Source organism: Parasteatoda tepidariorum, chromosome 3 (genome assembly GCF_043381705.1).
Source record: "Parasteatoda tepidariorum isolate YZ-2023 chromosome 3, CAS_Ptep_4.0, whole genome shotgun sequence".
Lineage (NCBI taxonomy): Eukaryota > Metazoa > Arthropoda > Arachnida > Araneae > Theridiidae > Parasteatoda > Parasteatoda tepidariorum.
Window position 1 is genome coordinate 51,961,604 of NC_092206.1, and position 23,198 is coordinate 51,984,801.

The window sequence follows — 23,198 nt, forward strand, 5'->3', positions numbered from 1 at the left end:
TCTGTGTATATATATATATATATATATATATATATAGTATTGTATGCAAAATTATTTAATCTTACTTTATTAAATATTATTTACATAATTTTGAAATTATTACTATAAATATGTGTTATAATTCATCTTATACTATTTATATGAATTTTTCCTATCAAATTTATTAATAAATGCTAAATTATAACATTATTTTTATTATATTTAAAAATATAATAAATATAATATAAATTTAAGTCATTTGTACATTTATGTCTCAAGTTTATAAATTCGTTTACGCAATTATTTACAATATGAAGCATTTTACTTACTTTCTTTATTAATCTAAAATAATTTTACCTTTACCTACGAATGCCATATTATATTATGTCTTGCAACTGCATATTGCATGTTTACTAGAAGCCTTTTCTATGATAAACTAATAAACAATAAATTAAAATAAAAGTAGATAAATGTCAGATAGTGTAAAATATTCCTTAATTTGATTAAACAGATTTACTATGATATATTAAAAGTGTTTATTCTAGATTAATAATCAAAAAAAGTAATGATTAATGAATAGGTAAATTGTAACAGCTTGTGCGAAAACTCCCAGACGAATAATAAATAAATTATGTGTCAGAGAAGAGATAAAAGATGATGTTTCGTTAATAAAAGTTTCTGTAATATTTGGTGCTAATAAACAATTTCATTAGCCACATGTTTAGTTATACATAATTCATATTTATGCTTTTGAGAATGAATATATTTGATACACTATCTATATAACACTAAAATATAAATACCATACAATGTATAAACAAGACAAAACCGAAAACAATACAAAAATACAGATAATATAAACTTAGTTTCTCATTATGTTATGTCAAATTAGAAGTTTTCCTATTTTGTAAAGGCATATAAAAGTTCTTCGTATTACTCATTTCATTAGCATATAAATATTTAATTTGCATTCATTTTTACCTTGATTGGCCTTTTACAACAAGATTTTGACATAGTTATTTTAAGCTACAAGAAATCTTTTTAAATATTTTCTAACTTAAGATTTTTCGTATTAATGTCCTAAATGTTCGTGAAAATCAGCATTAGAACTCTAGGGAAAAAACTTTTTTTATAAATAAATAAAAATTTACTAAAAATAAATTTTTTAAACTTCCTGATTTAACACTAGAAAGACTGAAACTTAGTATATACCTATATTGCCCAAAAGCAGTCAAAATTACTGGATTGTGAAATAATAACTAATAAATAAATAAACTCGTTTAAAATTAATTTTTAATATTTTTTATATTATCTGCAGTTATGTAACAAGTTTTCAGTAAATATTAACTATGAAAAAATTATATGTTGTCCAAAAAGTCAAAAATTCCAAGAAATAGTGTCATTATATACATCATTGTTTTTCTAATTGAAATTAAAAAGCAGTCAAAATGACTTCCTTTGGCAATCTAGTATTAATTATGTCTCCCAATTTTGGCCTGCACGTTATACTTTAAGAAGCTCTTAAAGTATTGGAAGAAGAAGACAAAAAGGATTAGAGACAGATTTACACTAAGTAAATATGTGTAATAATCTTTTATTGATGATTATTCTACTAAAATTGAAGGAAAAAATTGTCTTTAATTAAAAAATACTTGCGATGTCCAGTTTTTATTTAGTTTAATAAGTTCAGAGTTGTAGTAATATTGTTTTAGTATTTTGAGAGGGCAAATATTTTTACTTTAAAGTTTTTGCTCTTATATGTTTTTTTTTATTCACTCTGTGAGTAGAGTGGTTTTACTTCTTTCTCACACTTATCGTTATTATTATTATTTTTGGTATTTTGACAGTCTAAGTATTTTTACATCAAAATATTTTGCTCCTATATGTTCTTTTTATTCACACTGTGAGTACTTTTGTTTCACTTCTTACTACACAGATGTAACAATTTGTATTAAGTATTTTGAGGGACCAAGTACTTTTACTTCAAAATGTTTGCTCCCATATGTTTTTTTTACTTACACTGTGAGTAGTTCTGTTTTATTTTTTACTATTTTAATCTTTCCCGATAAATAAAACTGTATGATTACATGTAGCAGATTGCCTAGCAAAATACGATAACATATCAACAATCATTTTATCTAAAGGATCTTCATTAAAAATTACTGTAAATGCATCACTTTCACAGAGTTGCTTCAATACTTATTAACGCCTATAATAACATTTAATTTCACTTTTTTATTTATAACATCTTGCAAATATTAAACGAGGCTAATAAATTACGAAACTAAAAATGAAATAAATTACTTCCTTTTTAATATAGGAGTGGGCCAAGAACAACGTGAGTCAATTTGCTAAGTTACGTGAAGCGTTATTCTGTTTAAAATCTATTTAATTTAATTTTAATGTATTTAATGCTTATAGAATCCGTTCTTATTAATAATGAAAATTTTAACCCACTAAATACTATTCTTACAAAACACCAAAAATCTAAATTCTTATCTATTTATTAGAGTTACATTAATTGATTATACATACATACAAACCTCATTTAATATTATATAATTGAATTAATTATATTCACATTATGATTCTATATGTATGATTACTAGCAAGAAAATTTTTGTAACGTTTTGTAAACCAAGTTTTACCAAGTTTAATACTTCGTTCCGTAATAAAAATATTTGTTGACCAAGTAACTAGGTAAAATTTAAATTAATAGTATGAAATAGTAAGTTTTTCAACAAAGAAAATATTTCATTTCATAATATTTATTTTGTATTTATTTATTATATTATTTATTTTGTATTTATTTATTATAATATTTATTTATTATACTATTATTTACTTTTTATATTATTTGCAAACCTTACTGCCTCATCTCTGTCCCACCAAAATTAAATATATAACATGTAACGTAGAAAATTTCACTGAACAATAAATCACTTTTACTAATTTAAAAACTTCATTTACTTCAAAAATATTCAAGTTGGAAATATCAGTTCACATGTTTCAAGCATTTAAGACCTGGCACCTATTTTCAAGCCCAGTTCTATTCTTGAAAAATGGGCACCTGTTTTTCAGCGCTTGAAACATGTCTACTGTTATTTCCATTCGAATGATGTTTTAGTAATATCTTCCCTCTTCAATATCTTGTGATTATTTATTTAATGAAGAACAATATTTTATTTTTGATACATTAAAAGCAAGCTTTGCTTATGTATATCTCAGACACTTAATGTGTTATTTTCTCATAAAATATCTGCAATGTTAACAAATAAACAAAGAGTACACTGTTAGAAATTTCTCGAAAAATGGTTAAATAACAAGCTATTTAATTTCTGTTTAACTATATTCAAATAACACAGTTAAATAACAATAAATAAAATGGTATTCGAACTATTACTCTGAAGAAAAATCCATTTATGAACTGCTTTCACTTAAAAAGGTTATCAATCTGTATTTTATAATCCCATCTAGGACAATCTAATGAAGCCATTTGGTTCCCTGCCACTGGGTGCATATTATAGCTGGAAGGGCTAATCGGTCAGTATCATGACCGACAAAACGGAGGTTCTAGTTGTTGACATTGCAATATTTCCTCCATTCCCTTAAACGCATGAAGTTTTTCCAGTATCTTACACTTTCTAATGCTCATTACCTAAAGAAATGCCTAGCACCAATGTCCAGTTAAATTCATTTTACTATATGAAACCATACTAGTTGTAAGTGGTTGGAAAACCGTATAGTTTCATGGTCTTATAATTAGTCTAATTGTAAATGGTTTGAAAACCATATAGGAAAAAATGTTCTTTATAGTTAATTAGAGGAACAGAATGCTACCTGTTAATTCACCATAATTTTAGATAAACAATAATTATTTTAAATAAAAATTCTAACAGTGTAGTAAACAAATATTCCAATGAAATATTATTTTTATCTGTATTAAGAAAACGCATTTTTTAAAATTTAAATTTGGGTTTTTAAAAAGCAAAATGAAATAATTACCTTTTGCTCTTTATTCTTACATTGTCTAGTGACATAATGATATTAATGGTATTAATTATTTTTAAGCACTTATATTTTTAAATATTACTTAAATAAAACTTTATAATTTTATGGAAACTATACAACTCGTCGTGAGTTTATAATGTGATTTCTAAGTTTATTTGAGTATTCGCAAGATGAACTTCTACTGATTTTTAATTTCAAATAAATTCCTTTACTTTCTCTTTCAATTGTAAATGACTTCAGAATAAAAGGTTCTAAAGACACTGAAAACAGTTCTCTCTTCCGTAATATGATTAGCGACTAGTTGCTTAAACTTCTCGTTCCTTAAAGTATGATAAGCATTTTTGTTCGTTAGCTTTCTAGTTCTATTTATTTAAGAAACTCAAGTATTTAACTTACGAGTTATAACTTTACAAAAGATTGCTGAAAAGATTCATTTTATTGGCTTGTATCATAGGGTAATACTTCCTCCTAGAATATTTCAAACAGTTTGATAATATGAAAATTAATCTGGAATATTTTTTAAATAATAAATCACCTTTTTTAAAAAAAAATTAGAAATTTTCCAGATTAGAAGAATATATCTAATCTAGGAAACAATATCTAGAAAACAAGTGATTAGGACTAAGTATGAAAATGGATTACTTTAACACAAAAATACCAGATTTTTAAAAAAAATACAATTATAATGATACAACAATTTGTTTTTAAACAAATTGTTAAAATTTATGACAATTTAAATAAAAACACAGTTAAGGGGTTTAAATAGATACTCATATTCCATTGATACATTTTCCTCGTTTACCTTCTTAAGTTATATCAGAGTTTTAATAATATTTTTTATTACTCCTCATTATCAGTAAAAAATAACAATGTTTAATATAGTTGTAAAAATACTTGTTTTTAAAGATTTTACATATACTGATGATCATGACACTTGATATTACATGATCATGACACTTACAAGATCCTAATATTTGTCTACATTTAGACCTGAAAAGTAATTGTACTATCTGTAAAAATTCGTGTTGTAAATTAAATGGATTAATTTTTTTACTTACAACCTGCATCATGATACCTAATTTTTCCAAAACTATTTAAGGTGCGATTTTGCATTGATTAACGCTTAAAAGAGATCAATCTGAATCAATGGTGAAATATAAGAAAATTTATATAAATAGAGTTATCAAGTACAAATTTTTAATTTCAATGAATTTTTAACTGTTGCATCTAGAAAAAGAATTCTAACGTACAAAAATTCCTAAATGTTTAAAGAAACTACCAATGCTCTTATCTAACTAAATATGAAGAAACAAGGTGATTCAATTAAACCAAACATCGAAAGTTGCGTCAATTGCTGCAGTGAAACATGGTAACATATTACGGCCATCCCAGCGAATGGTAATTAAAATTAATTGATCCAAGAAATCCAATAGTTATTCCGAAGTAAGATATAGAGCTCGAAAGAAGTTTCTGTCATTGAATGTTAACTTATATGGATTCCATCCCCATCTCACTTAAAGAGGATACAATTATTCATCTAATTATTAGAAGCCCTTGGGCATCGTAATCATTATTGATATCATCATTCCTCTACCTTTTAATGCATGATCATCATCCTTTAAGGATTCATTCAACTAGACAGCAGCTATCATTCAGCTGTAAAGTGTTGCGGGTTGAATCTAATTTTTAATTCCGTGCTGTACCACATTTTATTTTATTCGCTCCACGCGGCAAACGCCCAACATGAACATCAGAGTGGGTCGGCAAAAAATGAATTTCGGAACGCTTTAGTGCGGAAAAGTTGCCTATTGTAATAGGAATAAAAACAGCATAATTATTTTTAAAACTAAGTTAGTGTCTTCTGTTCACGCATCGTACATAAAATTAATGAAACCTTGAAAAAGCCACGTCTATTTTTTTTAATTTTTTATCTTCATCAAAACTTCTAGACATACACGCTTCAGTTTCTTATACTTCTTTGAGAGTTTGAATAATCTAAATAAATTAAATTCTGATAAATATATTAATTTTTTACGTTTTTGCAATGTTTTAGAATAAGACATAAGTTTACCAAATTTTCGTAGCTTTCATTTCATTCATATTGTAAGGACAAAACAAACCAGAAATCACCATGTGAAAATAGCTGAGCATCGTGTTCCACCTGTACTTTACTCATCCAACCATCCAGATTTTTGATGTGGTTTCTGTATTTTATTTACAACTATGAACTCAGATTTTTAAACGGAATAGGATTCTTTTGTCTACTGCATTGATAATGTTCCCTTTTTATAATACTACCCATCTCAAGTTTGATTTTCTTGGAGAATTGAGGCCTTATTACAATAAGAAACTTTTCCACATTAAAGCTTCATGAAATTCACAAATCCAATTTTTAAGACTTACTTTCACATACATTTGCTAGATGTGCTCAAAATTATATTTTGACGCCTCTAAATTTTAACTCGTCAAACGCACTTTAGCACAGCGTAAAAAAAATGTCATTTTAGGTTGCAGTTGTATTGTTATAAGGGAATGGCTGAGGATTCTGTGAAGGGCTGTGTCTTTGGTCAAGACTTTCTCAGATCTATGGATGCCCATAGGTGGCATATGTGTAGGATCACGTGCTGGTGTTGTTGTAAGGGAATAATAATAACTTGTCGCTTTTTAAGCAGTGCATTACAGTTAATACAAAAGTATTTCAAGATAAAGAAAAATAAAGGATTATTGATTTTCGATAATCCCTTTAACTTTCTTATCAGTCATGTATTAAACATTATTACTGTTACCTAAGTATACAGTAGAGTAAAATTCAAACAAAGGTAACATCGTACTGTAAAATTCTTATGGAATTATTCATTATTAATCTCAAGTAATACACATTTAACGTCTGTCCAGCGTAATGGTTGTAAGGTAAAAAAACAATTATTTCAAGAAAGGATTTTTGAAAGAATTATTTTAATAAGCTCATGGTATAGGAGTCGTAATCTAATTGAATAATCCAACCACCAACCACTGACATTTTGCAATACACCTTATTAAATGCAAATGTTCCCAATATTTTTTAATCTCTCTGATAGTTTTCAGGTCTACTGCAATCTTTCCATTGCCCAACTACATATATATATATTGACCTATTTTTATCATACCCTAGAGTAAAGACTAATTCCAATAAGCTTAGGTGAATGCTTATTACAATAAACCGAGAAACATGTTAAAAAGAATTCAAATTACAGAAAGAATAAAGCTAAGACAAGCTCTTACTCCATATTTAGAGTGACTCTGAGAAAGTAGCTCATTCTTAAGCCTATGGAAATTCTGACTGGTTGAATTATTTACATATTTTCTAGTTAACCTAAAAGCATATGAGCTGATTGCAAAATGTCTAAAAATACAAGGAATAAAAATGTAGGTTTTTTTCCAGTTAAACTGGTGACAGTGATCAGATTTTTTAATTAGCGTACAATCTAGGCATCTGGAGAACTTTTGACTGTGTTTTTAGCTAAAGCTTCTTCCCTTTGATTTAGAAATAAAAGGTTAATAATTGAAAAGAGCATTAAAGAATTCATTATATTTTTTTTCATTTATTTTGGCTAGCAAAAAATACGACACCTTTAAAACACGTATTTTTTTTAAATAAATCTCTTGCATGAATTCATCAGAATTCCAACTCTTCTGCAAGAGTTGTTGGTTGGTTCGACTCTTCTGCAACTCTTCTCTTCCAGAATTCCAAAGTTTACAGATAATATATTCCTGACCTATCGAGTGTCCACGTAAATTCAAATGAAAGAACAATGTATCCATGGAAGAACGATGTATATAATATCAAAGTTTACAGATAATTTATTCCTAACCTATCTAGCGTCCACGTAAATCCATATGAAAGAACGATGTATCAAATTAAAGATTAGCTTTATACAAATTAAAAACTTAAAGCAGAGAAAATAAATTTCAATTATTTTTAAATTTAATAAAATTGCTGACTTCATATCTTTCTTAGTACATACCTGCTTGTGAATTTGATTCTACTGAACTAAGAATGACTTAGTTAATAGAACTTCGGAAACAGAAATTTTCAAAACAATTTATAAGTGAAGATAAAGTTGCTGTCACACCGATCTCTATACATACTTGCATGATGCATTGCATTGAGATGGAATTGGGAAGATTGTTTGATGCCGTAAAATGCATTAATAATTTATCATGTTGGATGTACATAACTTCTAAATAAATTTTAAATGATTTTTAGTTGCACGCATAACAAGAATGAATGCATAAAATTGAATAAATGATAATCTGAACTTTAAAAGTGTATTAAAAATTTACGTTTTCTGATTTTAATGTCTACTCTATAACTTACAATTTCTCATTTTAAAGTAAAATAACAATTTTAAAAAAATATTTTTAATCTAAACATTTCGTTATACTTCGAAAATAACTTTCATTTCTGAAACGTTAATTATACTTTAATTCGTCGATTTATAGGGGAGAGTGGGGTCAATTGTAACAGAGCAAAAATTTCGAGTGTCGGGTTCTAGATTTAGTTCCTAGGTGGCGCAAAAGGTAAATCTTCATGTACACCCCTGCTGGCACCCATTTTTATGTACTTTTGAAAGAGTTGCATCAAAAAAGATATTTTCACGCTACGTAAGTACTTTTTTTGGTATTAGAATAATATATTGTAACATAGTAATTTTGTTTAAACAAATAAAAATTATTAACCGAGTATGTAAGTGGACACCTTAATTAGCATTTCAAACAAAAAAAATAGTTTTGTTAATTAACTAACATTGTTTTTAACAAATAAAGTTGTAATGGCGTCTAGGGGACGATTGTAACAGCTAAAAATAAAAAATCTTATGTTTGCAAACCATTACTTAACTCTTTAAGAACCACCAATAGTTTCTTATATCATTTATATTATGTTGCATGTGCATTATTTTATTTGTCACCTTTCACAGCATAAATTAAAATTTTTAATCCCTTAAAGTTAAAAGTTTAACCCTTTAGGTTTCTGCTCATTATTATTTTTACTCCTAAAATATCACTACTATTTTGATCAATAAAAAAATATATCACAACTATGATATAATATGTATAATTAACTACGTTTTAGTTGAATTAATGAACTGTTACAATTGACCCCGTAAGTGGGGATAATTGTAACAAGTGTACGACTGTCAAAAATTGTTAATAACTAATATAATAACATTTAAAATAAGGTGCTTTTTTTCTGGTAGAGGATAGTCTACATTACTCGTCTGTCAATTAATACTAATAATATATTGGATTTTTTGTTAGTTAAAAATAGTTAAGTAAAAAATGTTACAATTGACACCACTCTCCCCTACTAATTTTTTTCTGAATAATTACGTATATTATTAGCAAGTGCAGAGGTGTAAAAAAATTTGTATATAAGCGAAAAAATTAGAAATATATTTGAAAAATTGTATCTTATATGCCGTTTCATGACTCTAACAAAATAAATTTTATACGCTTTCCGGTTAAAATACGAGTCAGTTTATTTCTCCACAAATTCTGACACATCTGTCTTCCGTGCGGAAGTCGCGAAAACCGTGATCCAGTTTTTGATAAGCTGATTTCGAAAAGATTTACTTCGAAATAAGTAAAATCTCAAAGCTTTCACTTTTAGACATTTCCAACCCAACTTTTAGGTTATACACTACACCGAAAGCATTATGAAAACTAAAATGCGAAGAAATATTTTGAGGAATAAAGTATGTTTTATAGTTTCAGAAAAAATAAGTACCTAAATATTTTTATAAATAGGAAAAAAATTATTAACAATGTAATTTATAAAATTTGGTGTTTTTAGCTATTTTTAATCTAATTTGCTGTGTTGAAAATAGTTTTAACACTATCTATCCTTTAATGTTTAAATATTTTGGCGGAATGCTCTTAACATATTTCTGACACATATAGAAAAGAAAACTTTTACTATTCCAAAATAATTGGAAATTATTAAACTAAAATTCCTTAGAGTCCCTGCAGTGAATTCAGCAAAAGTTCATGTATACGATTAACTTCATGTATACAATTATAATGATACGCACACAATCTTCTGAAATAAATACTGGTTAAATACAGAGGCGAATGCAAAGACCAATGTGTATTATATATAAATTAATACGTATTTTCATAGATTTAAAAGAACTAAAGTCTCAAGCGAGTGAGCTGCAGAAATCAAGAACGATTAAATTTATTAGCTAAAGTATTTCTAAATGAGGATTCGTTCCACTAATAAGTTACGTTGATATAAACTGAACCGTAGGTTGGGCAGAAATGTGAAAGGTTAAAAGCTAGCAATTGATATAAGCAAACTGTTTAATATTATTTTGCTTAATTATGCTTATTTATTGAAGTAAGTTCAATAGCTGAGAGCTATATTCTAGTTTCATCACTCAAAAAAAAAATACGGTTAAAACTATTAGAACATGGTAAAATGTACCGTATTTCTGACTTTATGGGATCACCAAACCGTTTGGTGATTTTTTAACTAAAGTAATAATAAAGTAAAATAAATAATGTTTATGATATTATGTTTTATAATGTGTGATAATATTTGGTAATTGTTGCAAAATTTAGTAATTTTATCATTATACCTTAGAGCATGGAATAAAAACCATTTATTAGGTTAAAATTATTTTTCAGTTTTGTATTTTTTGCTAAAAATGTGATAATAGGAACTATAATTTTGAAAACTAAAATTTCTGGTAAACCATTACCATATGAACAGAAAAATTTGGGTTAAAATTATTGATTAAAATACCGTATGTCTTGGTGTTATTAACCAGATTTATGTATTTTCTTAATCGGAAATGTCCGTATCATGCTGTATGGTAATTGTACTAGAATTTTTTGTCCGTGTTTGATGCTTCATAATTAACACAAGACAGTGAAGCGTTTTATAGTCATAGATTTCCCAGACATGTTTTTTTTTCATTTTCTAACCATTTTCTTTGATTTTTATCATTTTATGAGTTTGGATTAGAATGATAATGACTTTAAATTGTCTGTTTAATTGTAATCTCTAAACTCTGATGTGCATATAAAAAAGTTTTATGAATCATTCTTTTAAATGAGATTTTCAATTACCATTAAATGTGTTAAAATCACAGATTACATTGAATGCATACAATGCATATATTTTTTTTTAAAAAGATAACCAGTCTAAACACAAATCTAGACTATTATATATCTTATAAACGAGGGAAACATGCTCGAATTGAGAAACAATTTGCAATGAACTGCGTTATAAGTTTTGGGGTTTGGGTGAGCGCAGCAAATAGGCGATGACACCTTAGTTCTTTGTAAAAGGATGTTTATTATTAACAAAGAAACAATGGTGCTTCAAAAAAAAGCAATTGCTATGCATTATAATTTGTACATAATAGTTAATTTAGGCAATAAAAATGGTGAATTTCGAAAATGCAAAGGAATCTATAACTGAAGAAACATGAACACACGCCAGCAATGCCTGCCATCATTAGTGAAAAGCATAAAAAGAAATGGCGTATTTTAGACATTAAAGTTCACCAAGAAGAAGAATGATTTGAAACTTCATTCGCTTAAAAAATATATTAATAGAAAATAACAGTCCTCGTGTCTCAACGCTCCCTGTTTTTGAACGCTTGAAACATGTCAACTTAATATTTAACGATTGCAATAGCTATATAGTCAGAGATCCCCTTTATTATCTCTAGGTATTCAAAATATGTTAACGGTGGAGAGTTATAAGAAATTAATAACAACAATTTATAAAATTAATAGTCTTTATACGATTTTTTAAATTGTATAGAGACTCACCAAAAATAGATTAGATTCCCACTCGAATACCAAGGCTATTGAAGTGAAATGTTAGTTAACTTTTTAAAATTATTAGAAGCATGCGATTTTTATTTTTGCATGACACCAGATTTACCCAAAGGAATATTTGATCAAAAAGTTCCCTTGTCATTTGTGTTCATATTCGTACTGCAAGGTTAGAACGATGCATATTTATTGCCGCAAATTTCAATATAGCTTGGTTTTAAACTTCTATTACATAATAAAATACATATGAAAACAATACATACATGCGACAAAATGTTGATGTTATATGTTTACATGTTAGCTTACAGATGCAGAAAAATAGAACCAAAAGTTCTTAATTTCTAAAATTATACTGAACTTTAAAAATTACAAATATTGTGATTTTTTCATGTACGGGATGGATTTAACAATCAGTAGATCAATAGTAATAATACATTAAAATTCTTTAATTTAACTTGTTTAAGTTGTAAAGAATGTTTGAAAATTACCTCATTACTCAAAACACGGTGTAATATTAGAGGAAAATGCATTGGATTGCTTAATGACATGCCCTTCCTTTGAATAATGAATTGTTTGAGTTGAAACAAAATTAACTACTTTCGGATCAATTTTCAGTAATACATCACTGAAATTAATTATCTAGTGTCAAGCAAGGATGATAAAATTAGTGTCAACCTGATAATATTTTGACGTAAATTATGCATCTGGTTTGATTAAACGACAATATAATGTTCAGAAGAATCTGAAACATAACTAGAAAGAAAACTAAAGAAGCACATATTTTTTTTAAAAAAATATTAAAAATTTTAGTTTAAGTAAGGAATATAGGCATTTTAATACTGTTGAATTTACTAGAGTAAAAAACAATTACAATTAATTATTACCTAATCCCTAACGTGTTTTACTAAAAATGCTTTTGGAAAAACGCGAAAAATTACAATAAAGAGATTTTGCACTTTAACGTAGCAATCACTATATACGTACTATCTAAACATGTGTCCCTGTATGTAGTTACGTACTATCAGTCAAATTTCATGTTTTACTACGCTTGCAAGGAAGATGAGTCCATGGACGTGCAGCACTCAGCGTGAAAGTGTGAAATCTCTCTAATGTCAGTTTATAATATACAGGTTCCTTGAAACAAAGCTAGTTGGGAACTAACGCAGCAAAAGCAGTTGGAATTAAAGAGTAAAGGAATTTCTATTTTAATATTAATAGAAGAGTGCAAAATTCTATCCCCCTTGTCTCTATAAGCAAACAACTTTTTTTTAAATAGAATGTTTTAAAAAAATTGTTACGCAAAAGATTTTTTTATTGTAACGCAATATATATTAATCTGTGGCGACCATATTTTTTCTTTAAAATGCACAAAGAAAAAAACCTGGTAAAATTATTATAATGTGCGGCATTTCTGGGGAAAAAACTTCAATTCTGGTTAATACAACCAACACTTTCGATATTTAAGCCTTTCATTTAGCAAAATTTTTACATTTATATGGTAACGGTTTACCGGAAATTCAAATCTTAAAAATCATAGTTCATAATACCACGTATTAATTGAAAATACGAAACTTCAAAGTAAATTTAACGAAATAAATGTTTTTCATGCCATGCTCTATAGCAGGGGTGGCCAAGCTCCTAGATAGTTGAGACATTTTTCAAATTTGGAAATTTTTCGCAAGCCGCAATTAAATACGTATTTAAAAGATATGCAAAAAATTTATTAAAAAGAATTTTTTTTAAGTAAATTATGTTTATTGAGGGCATATAAGTAAAAGTGCAAAATATGTGTATTGAATTTAAATATTAAAAATTAAACACATTTATTTTATTTTTAGTGATAGTTCCTTAAAATTTGGTGAATAAATGGTGACAGCACTTCTTAGTAATTTTCTGAAATTTGGTTAGTTAATACTGATCGGTGTCCTTTTTTAATTCAGGATACTTCGATTCTGGTACAAATTTCCAAAATTCAGTAATCGACGTCGACTTAAATTTTAATTGTAGAGCTTGATCTTCTTACATCTCTATTAATTCTAATTCTACAGATGCTTTTTGTGCCATTATTACATTGGAAATCGAAAACTCACTTTAAATTGAACGAAGTTGCATTTAGTCTTTCATATTTCTTCAGTAATTTAAAAGGCATTTTGAAACGATAATAATGTTTTAAAATATAATAGCACAAAAATGAAAAGGGAACTCGGGAACATTTATGGAGAGCCACAAATAATCCTTCAAAGAGCCACATGTGGCTTGCGAGCCGCAGGTTGACCACTCCTGCTCTATAGTATGATAAAATTGCCGAATCATACTACGTTTACCAAATTTTGTCACAAATTATAAACTCATATTTTATTGCTAATTTTACTAAAATGATTACCAAAGCGCTTCGGTGAAAATTTCCCATATTCTTAGTGTTCTCATAAAGAACAATAAGAATCTCGAAACACGGTAATTAGTACCATATTTTGGTACTTTTAAAAAATGAAGGCGTTCGAAGTGCGTTCCATTGGCTTCATGTCATGGAACCCTCCAATTTCCACCCATTTACAAACGGTGTAATAATTCAAGAGAAACTACATTTAATGCGTGAAACGATCCTAAAGAAACTACACATATTTAATTAATTAAGAACACATGTACGTATATGTAGGGGAGAATGAAACGGAAAAAAAATTTTATAATTTTAAAAATTTCAATTTAAAAATACGCTCGTATCCAACAAAATATATTTAAGAAAATACTTTTTTTAACGTGTAATTTTAATCTACGAACTTTCATCACCTTTAAACAATTCACAATGCCTGCAAGTTCTAGTGAAGTCTATACATTTTATAAATAAGAGTCATTTACCCAAAAAAAAATCTAGTTAAATTTCCGTACTGTATGGTAATGTAATTTCTGGTAATAAAACAAAAGTATAACATTGGTTTGGTACTTTTTCCGTTCACATGATAATGGTTTACAGGAAATTCCGGTTTTCAAAGTTATAGTCCTTATTACCAAAAAATTTGGTCAGCTGCCTTATTACCAAAGCTGAGCCACGATGACTCTGGGAATAGAGCGTTCGTCTTCCAATGAGGCGAACCTGGGTTCGAGTCCCAGTCGATACGAATTTCACAGCCAACTTGCACCGACCCCAATGTTGACGTGAAATATCCTCAGTGGTAGACGGATCATGGGTTAGAGTCCTCTTGCCGTCAGGCTAACCGTGGGAGGTTATCGTGGTATTCCTCTCTAAGTAACTCAAAAGCGGGTTAGCTCCATCAAAAATTCCTCCACTAACGCAAAATTTCTCTCCATACTCGATCCAGGAGTTCCCTTGTCTTCTGGATCGGGTTCAAAATTACAAGGCTACGTAGTTGAACATTAATAGTCGTAAACCCATAAAATTGGGTGGGCTGTTCAACGACGGTTATAAAATAAATACAAAGCTGAACAATAAATTTGACCGAATAAATGATTTTCATGCCATGCTCTAAGGTATTTTAATAAAATTGACATAATTATCATAACAAAATTTAGTTACATTTACTAAATTTGATTACATATTATACACTATTTAGCAAAAAAATATTATCAAAGAGCTTCAGTAAAGAATACCGAGCTTTTTGGTGTTTCCATATAGCTAAAAACAGGGCAAAAGTTAAACCATGATTTGGTAGTTTTTACCATACTTTTTTTCTCAGGTTTTTTTTATTATGTAAAGATTTTTGCAAAATTAATTAAAATTTAATGTAAATATCAGAAAATCCATCCAGAAAGTAGCCTTTTAATAGAATATTTTCTAAATACTGAATTCCTTAACTCTGTAATTTTTTGTGGCAACGCATGCTTTCAGAAAGTATATTCTTACCAATTTATATTTATGGCGAATATCTATTTGTTCTAAGAGCATAACTGCTGCGTATAAAAGTAAAATAAATAATGTGTAGCATTACTTGTTCTCTTTTTACTTTCCAGCTTTTCCATGGAAATATCTCTAGTCATTACGCATCTGGTTTCACGGAGCTATTCGGTAAAGTACATACTAAAATCATATCATAGAAGTGTTTACCTTTTATACCTTTATTTGCGGAAATGCTTTCACGGAATTTTTTTTACCGGCTTCTTTTATTAGGAAACAGATAATGAAGGTACATTTTTTTGTTTTGTTTCGTAGTTTTCATGCTGTTAAATAAATCTTTTCCTGCTTTTATTTACTAGAAATCTAGAACGCATTATTCTGTTCCAGTTTTTCTAGAATACATTCTGTTTCAAAATCCAACTTTTCTTATAAGACAAACGAGCAGTGCTTAAATAAAAATTGATGAAGAGTTATAACGGTATCTCTGCATTCTAAAAAATAAATATTTACTTTGAATATATATTCAAAATAAACTATTCCTTTTAGCTATGAAATGATACAAAGAGAATATGACTGAAGTTCAATTTCATTTATTTCTAATATTTACTTAGTTTTTATTTTTATCTATTACAAGAAAATCTCGTTCTAAAAAAATTGCGTCTTAATAAAATATCGTATGACTCTTTATGAATGATGCGTTTATTATGTGTCAAATTATTAAATGCACACAGAGACAAAATTCTGATGAAATTTCCATACTTTATAGTAATAACATTACTGTTGAAAAATGAAAAAAATTAGAAAAAAAGACATAATTCTTGTAATAAAAACCAAATTGCACGGAATGACAAATACAATACAATAATACAATAATGAAAAGTAAATTTAACCAAATAAATGCTTTTGTGTCACGCTCTAATGTATAATAATATGAATACCGAGCTTTACTACGTTTGTCAAATTTTATCACGTATTATAAAACCATACTTTACCAAAATCATTACCAAAGCACTTCTAGAAAAATTACCAAACTTTCTGGTGTTCCCATGGAGCCATAAACATAGTAACTTTTACCATATTCAGGTAGTTTTGAATATACTTTTTTTTTCTCAGTGTAGAAATAAAAGAAACTTTGATACTTCCAATTATTTTGATTATCATTATTGTGTTTTATGTGTCTTAGAATATCAGTACCAAACAATTGTTTACTCACACATTCATAACCTGCTTATAAAACAATATTTATAGAATTTTTAATTATGTGTTTGGTTCAAACAATTTAAATCTCTGACAGCCCGCACCATATTTTTTTTCTATTATAACTGACTAATTTCATTTCAGAATAAATATTCGGATAAAGAGTAATCTTTTCTATTGAATTATTCTTTTTTAAATATATCTAAAACATATGCAATTTTGTTTCAATAAAAAGAGCAGTAAAAGTTCTTTTTAAGTCCATTACCACATAAGTAATGCACAGTGGACTAGAAACTATCTAAAGTATTTTTTTTTCTTATTTCAATTAACTGCTTAATTATATTTATAGCTTGAATAATAAAGTTGAGAATTTCTTTTATAATTCAATATGCTAGTTTAAGACAAAAACTTGAATTACTAGTATTAGTATGAAACAAAGTATGATACATTGTCTTTTTCGAACTGGCTCATTTTAATTTCTGACTGGTTTTATTATTCCTCTTTGTTTACACTACCAAAACAAAAATTACTCTTTTGTTTCGGATTCATTACTCTCTGATCAAAAGCAACGCATTTTATATATGTTGTTTAAGAACATATTTAATGTTTATATATTTCCTGTATTTGCTACTACCGTAGAGACTACTAAATATTTTAAATAAATAGTTTGCTATTGGGATTTTATGGAACAATTGGGGCACAATAATTTTTATTTATAAAATATGCAAGCTAATAATCCGCAGGTATGTACTACACAAAGAATGAAAAATTATTTTTATACAAATTAATAATAATTAAAAATTACTTAAAAAATATACATCCAAAAGACTCAAAATTAAAGAATATATTTATAATGAATCATATTCGCATATTTTAATGCAATCAAAAATTATTTTTAAACATTCCAATAAAAATTAAAATTTTTATTAAAAAAATAGAGGTTTTTGCTTTTTAAGAGCATTTAGTATAAAAAATGCAAGGCAAATGTTATAGGTTTATACGACGTAGTTTTCTTGTTTTACTCGCCGACAAATAAAAAATATTTGACTTTCATAATTTGAAAATATATTTTTATATGTAAATAAACTTTCAAAAAAATACATGATGTTATTCCATACTGTAAAAAATTAATTCCGGATAAAATTCCGATATTAAACACCGTCACTGTGCATGCACCATTCTCAAAATTCATTTTACCGTAAAATCAATTTCTACCATAAAATATTATACCGTAATTTATACAGTAATATTTATTTTATTAGAGTGATTGAGTGACTTATCTGTAATTGTTATTATAACGTTACAGCATATCAGATTTTCTGTTCCGTAACATGTTTTGGTAAAAATGGATTTCACTTCAAAAAGTATCACCACACTGAATTCCGGTACTTTTACAAAGCAATTTTATTGTTGACCTTTGTAAAGCAAAAAAGAAAAAAAAATCTCCGTTGAAAACATTTTAAAGTTTATTAAAACTATTTCACGCTAAGAAGAGATTATGTCAGTATAACATATTGCCAAATCTAAAAAACATTTTCCGGGAATAAAAAATAAGGAAAAAATTATTTAATCCTTCCAAGGCTAAAACCATAACTCAAAAATCTTCTTAAAATAAGAACAATTCTGATTTTTTTTTAAATCATTTACTGAAGTAGAAAAATGACGTCATATAACACAATGCCAAATCTAAATTCTATTACTTATTATAAAGTTTGCGTAAGTGCTTCAATACCAAATTCTTTCTCTTGAGTGTTATTCCTCCCATTACACTCTTTTTGTTCTTTTAACCCGTTTCAACCTTAATGTTTGCGTACATTTAAAAAGAAAAATCACCTTATGCTTATATTTTACGCCTCCTCAAGTCAGAAAAGTTTTTTACGATAAAAGGAGCCTTCTTATTACTTTGCTTCTATATTCCCTCTAATGCTCTATAGTTTCGATTTAAAGGGTTTAGAAGGTTTTTGAAAATGGTTTTGTTTCCTTACAAGCAGGAAACAATGCTTTTGTTGCCTTTTATTTCATTTATCCTTTTAAAGGAAAGATTTTTCTCAGTTTTGAGAAATATATATATATATATATATATATAAGGTCTAAAAATANATATATATATATATATATATTTTATATATATTGGTGCAAGTAACACACTTTAAAAATAAGAATAGTCAATTGAGAATATTTAAATAAAAACCAATCTAATATAGTATAAATTGTGTTTACAGGAATGTGAATTACAGCTTATTTCTTCTAAAAACTTACCTCATGTTTTTAGTAAAAAAATACAATAAAAAAAGATAAAGGAAAAATTAAAGTCTCATAGTTTAAGAAATGAAAAATTTCTTAATGAAAAATTTCAATTTTCCTTAAAAAGATAAAACATATTCATGCATGGCTCGAAAGCATGATGTATACGGGATCTATACACGAAGCTCTATTTGTTTGCTTTTGTTTCCTTCTTATAGTTCGAACTATTTTATTAATTTTTAAATACAGTTTTGTAATGTTCATGAACAAATTTGTATTTAAAACAAATTAAACTTAATATATGACCCTCAAATGAACGTTTAAAACGCAATTTTGCAGTTATTGTAGTTAAATTTTGTTGTATTGTAGCAAATTCGTATTTAAAACACAAATTCACTTTAAAGGGATGCTATTAATCTTTGTTACATGTTAACAATGATAAATCTAAGTATTTATTTTTCCGCAATTCAAAAGGAGTCATTTAAAAATGACAAATCTCTCAAATGAAGTAAAAAAGGAAGCTAGCTTTTCCGCTATTCTTAATAATTATCACCTTTAGTAAACAAACGTAATATTTGAACACGGAGTTATCTAACCTTATACATATAAGGTTAGATAACTCCTTAAATGTATAAGGTTAACCTGTACTAATTATTTCGAATTAGGATATCAAACTCATAATGATAATAAAATAATTTTCTAAAGTATTTCACATAATTATTGTAGTTAAATTACATCACACGTGTTATATCAGAGTTATAGCCCGAAAAATTTCAAAGATATAAGACAACAAATTTTTAAGCATGCTGTTACATTTTCGAAATACTTAATATCTGAATATTTGTGTGTTAACTGTTTAAATACATTTTTTCTCGATTTTTTTTTAATAAATAGAAATTGAAACTAAATTGAGAAAAAAAATTTGGTCAAGACTAAAGGAATATGGTACAATTCATTGTATTTCTGGCTTAATGGAAACACTAAAAAAAGTTTATAATTTTTATCATCGGGCTTTTGTAATGATTTTGGTAAAAAGTACCATAAAATATAGTTTTGCAATGTGTGATGCAGTTTAGAAAATGTGACAAAATTTACTAATTTTATCATGATACCTTAGAGCATGGCATTAGCACCATTGGCGCTAATGGTAATGTGAATTTTACTAAATGTGTGGCAATTAGAACTGTAATTTTGGTCTTTTCTTTCAGAATATTCTTTGGTATCAGAATTTTCGGTAATGCGTTACAATATGAACGGAAAAATATCATATGAAAGATTTAAATACTGTATATTTTGTTTTTTATTACCAGAATTATGGGTTATGTTTTTTTTTAAAAAAAAAAACTGCGTACATTATTTAATTAGATGTTTTAAAATCTTCAAATTGTTTTTAAGGACTTGTAGTCTTTTAAATGCAAAAAAGATATAATTTTTATTTACCCTCTGGTTAAAAATATTCCGTTCATTTCTGTGGGAAATAACACTTTTTCTTCATAGATACTTTTAAAAAGTCCCTTAATTCAAACGTCAAACTAAGTAGTTGATCTAATTAGGAAAATGTTATATGAAAAAAATTGCTTAAAATCTTAAATATTTGAGTTTGGGGATATTTATGACAATGAAGTTTTAATATAAAATCCAAACAAGTCTAATCAAATTTCATGAAAATAAAAAACTAGTTTTGTATGATTGTGTGAGTGCTAAAACAATTTGTGACTATTTTAGATCAACGCAAATTTTTAAGAATCTCTTGAAGCTTGTTAAATTCTTTAAAGCAAAATTATACTATGATTTCTTAGCTTCAATAACCTTTTTGATTTTTCTTTTAAAATTCGTTTTAACCTTTGCAAAAAAATTTAAAATAAAGTATTTTTAATTTCTTAAAAAACATCTTAACTTGCAAGCAATGAAACATACATAAATGAAAAGGTAACAATGAAAGATCTTTTTAATGTTAGAAGGAGTTATACGCCATCTCTTAGGTATTTATTGAAGTTATAAATTCAATTGAATGAAAATACTCCACTTCTACTTTTTTTTTAAAAAAGAAAATAAAAGGGCGAAGATCAACGTAAATTTTTCTTCGAAATATTTAATTAAGTCAAAACATAAAGTAATAATAATATGAAGTCCCTTGTACATGTAAAGGATTCCATTATTTTGAAATTATTTTCATGCATAAATATTTACTCTTATACTTCAAAATTGAGGCATACTACGCCATCTATTAAGCAGTTTCAGGTTTAACACAAAATGTAAAAAAAAAATGAGTGGGAACAAGAAACATTAATTTTCTTTTTAAATAGATGATCTGCATCTTTCAGAAAATTAGTAAATGTTCCATCAAAATGGAACTATAAAAAGCTTTTTAAATTTTAAATACTATCAGTTTATGAAATATTTTGTGAAATAACAAATATTTTTAGCATAACTTTTTTTTAATTTGTTTTTAGCAAGACAGAGAAACTTTCTTATCTGAGTGGTGCATAGCCTTTTTTCTAATATTCCAATCCTTCTTTGCTGCATAAAAAATAATTGAGTAATTTATCATTTTCTACCTAAAAACTAATACATTTTTTTCAGAAAATAAATATTTATGACTTATGTTTTAGGTAAAAAAATAATTATAATAAATAACTTAAAATATTCTAAAATAATTTAAAATGTAAAGTTTCAATTTTGAACCTATGATAGGATAGACAGAAAATTTTTGTGTTACTTAAAAAATAGTATCTAATCTCAATTTTAATCTTTTTATGTTAAAAAAATCAAATTTACTCATATTAATGTATAGCAAAATTAAAATATAGCATTATATTATAACAATGAAGAATACAAATAAAATTGAGAATGAAAAAGAATGATCATAAAATAAATTCGTTCTATTTTCGTGAGAAATACTGTTAAAAACAATTTCCTTTTAATTTTCTGTTAAAATTTAAAATTACAATTTTCGTAATTTCGGTGAACTATTTTGAAGTATCCCTTATTTCTTTTACAATTTAATCAAAATTAGTGGACTTCTACTATCATTCACAAACTTATTAATTTATTGCTAATTCGGCATGTACAGCAATAAATGTTTCCTCGATAAATGCCTGCATTTACTACATCAGGTTTGATGTTAAATTAAGTTCCGAAATAGTTCATTCATTTATTTTAATTTTTATTTCTTTAATATATTAGCGAATCTGTTAACACTGATAGTCGAAAATCATTATTTAAATTTCTTCAAAACTAAAACTATGAAGCTAAGTTTCGAACAAAAATATACATTTGACTTAGAACTAAGAAAAAATGGACTAAGCATAAACATTAAACAACGGCGTGATAAATTTGATGCACAAACTAAAATACATCACTGCCTTAAAACCATATTAAGCATTTTTTCGAATAAATGCTGGAAAATTTAATAAAATTTGTAATTTCATCCATTTCCATAATAATTAACTAATAATATTGCACATGCGACTCATATGCGTAGTATATAAATAGTAACACAAATTAATAGTAGTAATAAATACAAATGTTCCACTACGTGTACAGTTTTTCATATACAAGATTTTTTATAGTGTTTTAAAAAGAGTTATCAAATTTAAAAGGGATTTAACTGTTTCAGCAAGTTTGTGAGCACCGCAATATTTGAATAATTTGCTCGTAGTTTTTTGAATGACCATTTTACAGGAAGATGGATTGGGCGAGGAGGTCCAATTCCTTGGCCACCCAGATCACCTGATATAACGCCTTTTTTGGGGGTTTCTTAACGCCAAGACCTTTTTCTTTGGGGATTTATAAAAGACAATGTTTACAGGAGGATCGCGCTGAAAATTGATGACCTAAAAGCCAGTATTACAACCGCAATAGCTTCTGTGGATGCCGACATACTTACCGCTACCTGGCGTGAAATTGACTATCTACTTGATATTCTCCGTGCGACGAAGGGAGCACACGTGGAAGTTCATTGACAAGGGTCATGAAACTTTTTGAGTCTATCTAACCATTTATGCTATTAATTTTAATCTATCTTTATTATTTTATGAGTTATTAAACATCAAAATGGGTCCGGGACTTTATAAACACCCTGTAT

At 27.1% G+C, this 23,198-nt stretch overlaps 1 protein-coding gene across 4 annotated transcripts in view; it reads left to right on the forward strand.

Moving 5' to 3' along the window:
- The window catches only part of LOC107441317 (thrombospondin-4), a 195,437-nt gene that overhangs the window by 81,198 nt on the left and 91,041 nt on the right, over window positions 1–23,198 (forward strand). Inside the window, exon 1 of one of the 4 annotated variants that reach the window (XM_071179157.1) lies at window positions 15,719–15,841. The exons of 2 other annotated variants lie outside the window; for them this stretch is intronic. In XM_071179157.1, the coding sequence (XP_071035258.1) occupies window positions 15,751–15,841 (91 nt within the window). In that variant the 5' untranslated portion in view covers window positions 15,719–15,750. Of the gene's footprint in view, window positions 1–15,718; window positions 15,960–23,198 lie in introns of those variants that run through there. One more of the 4 variants, XM_071179155.1, reaches the window with a different exon arrangement.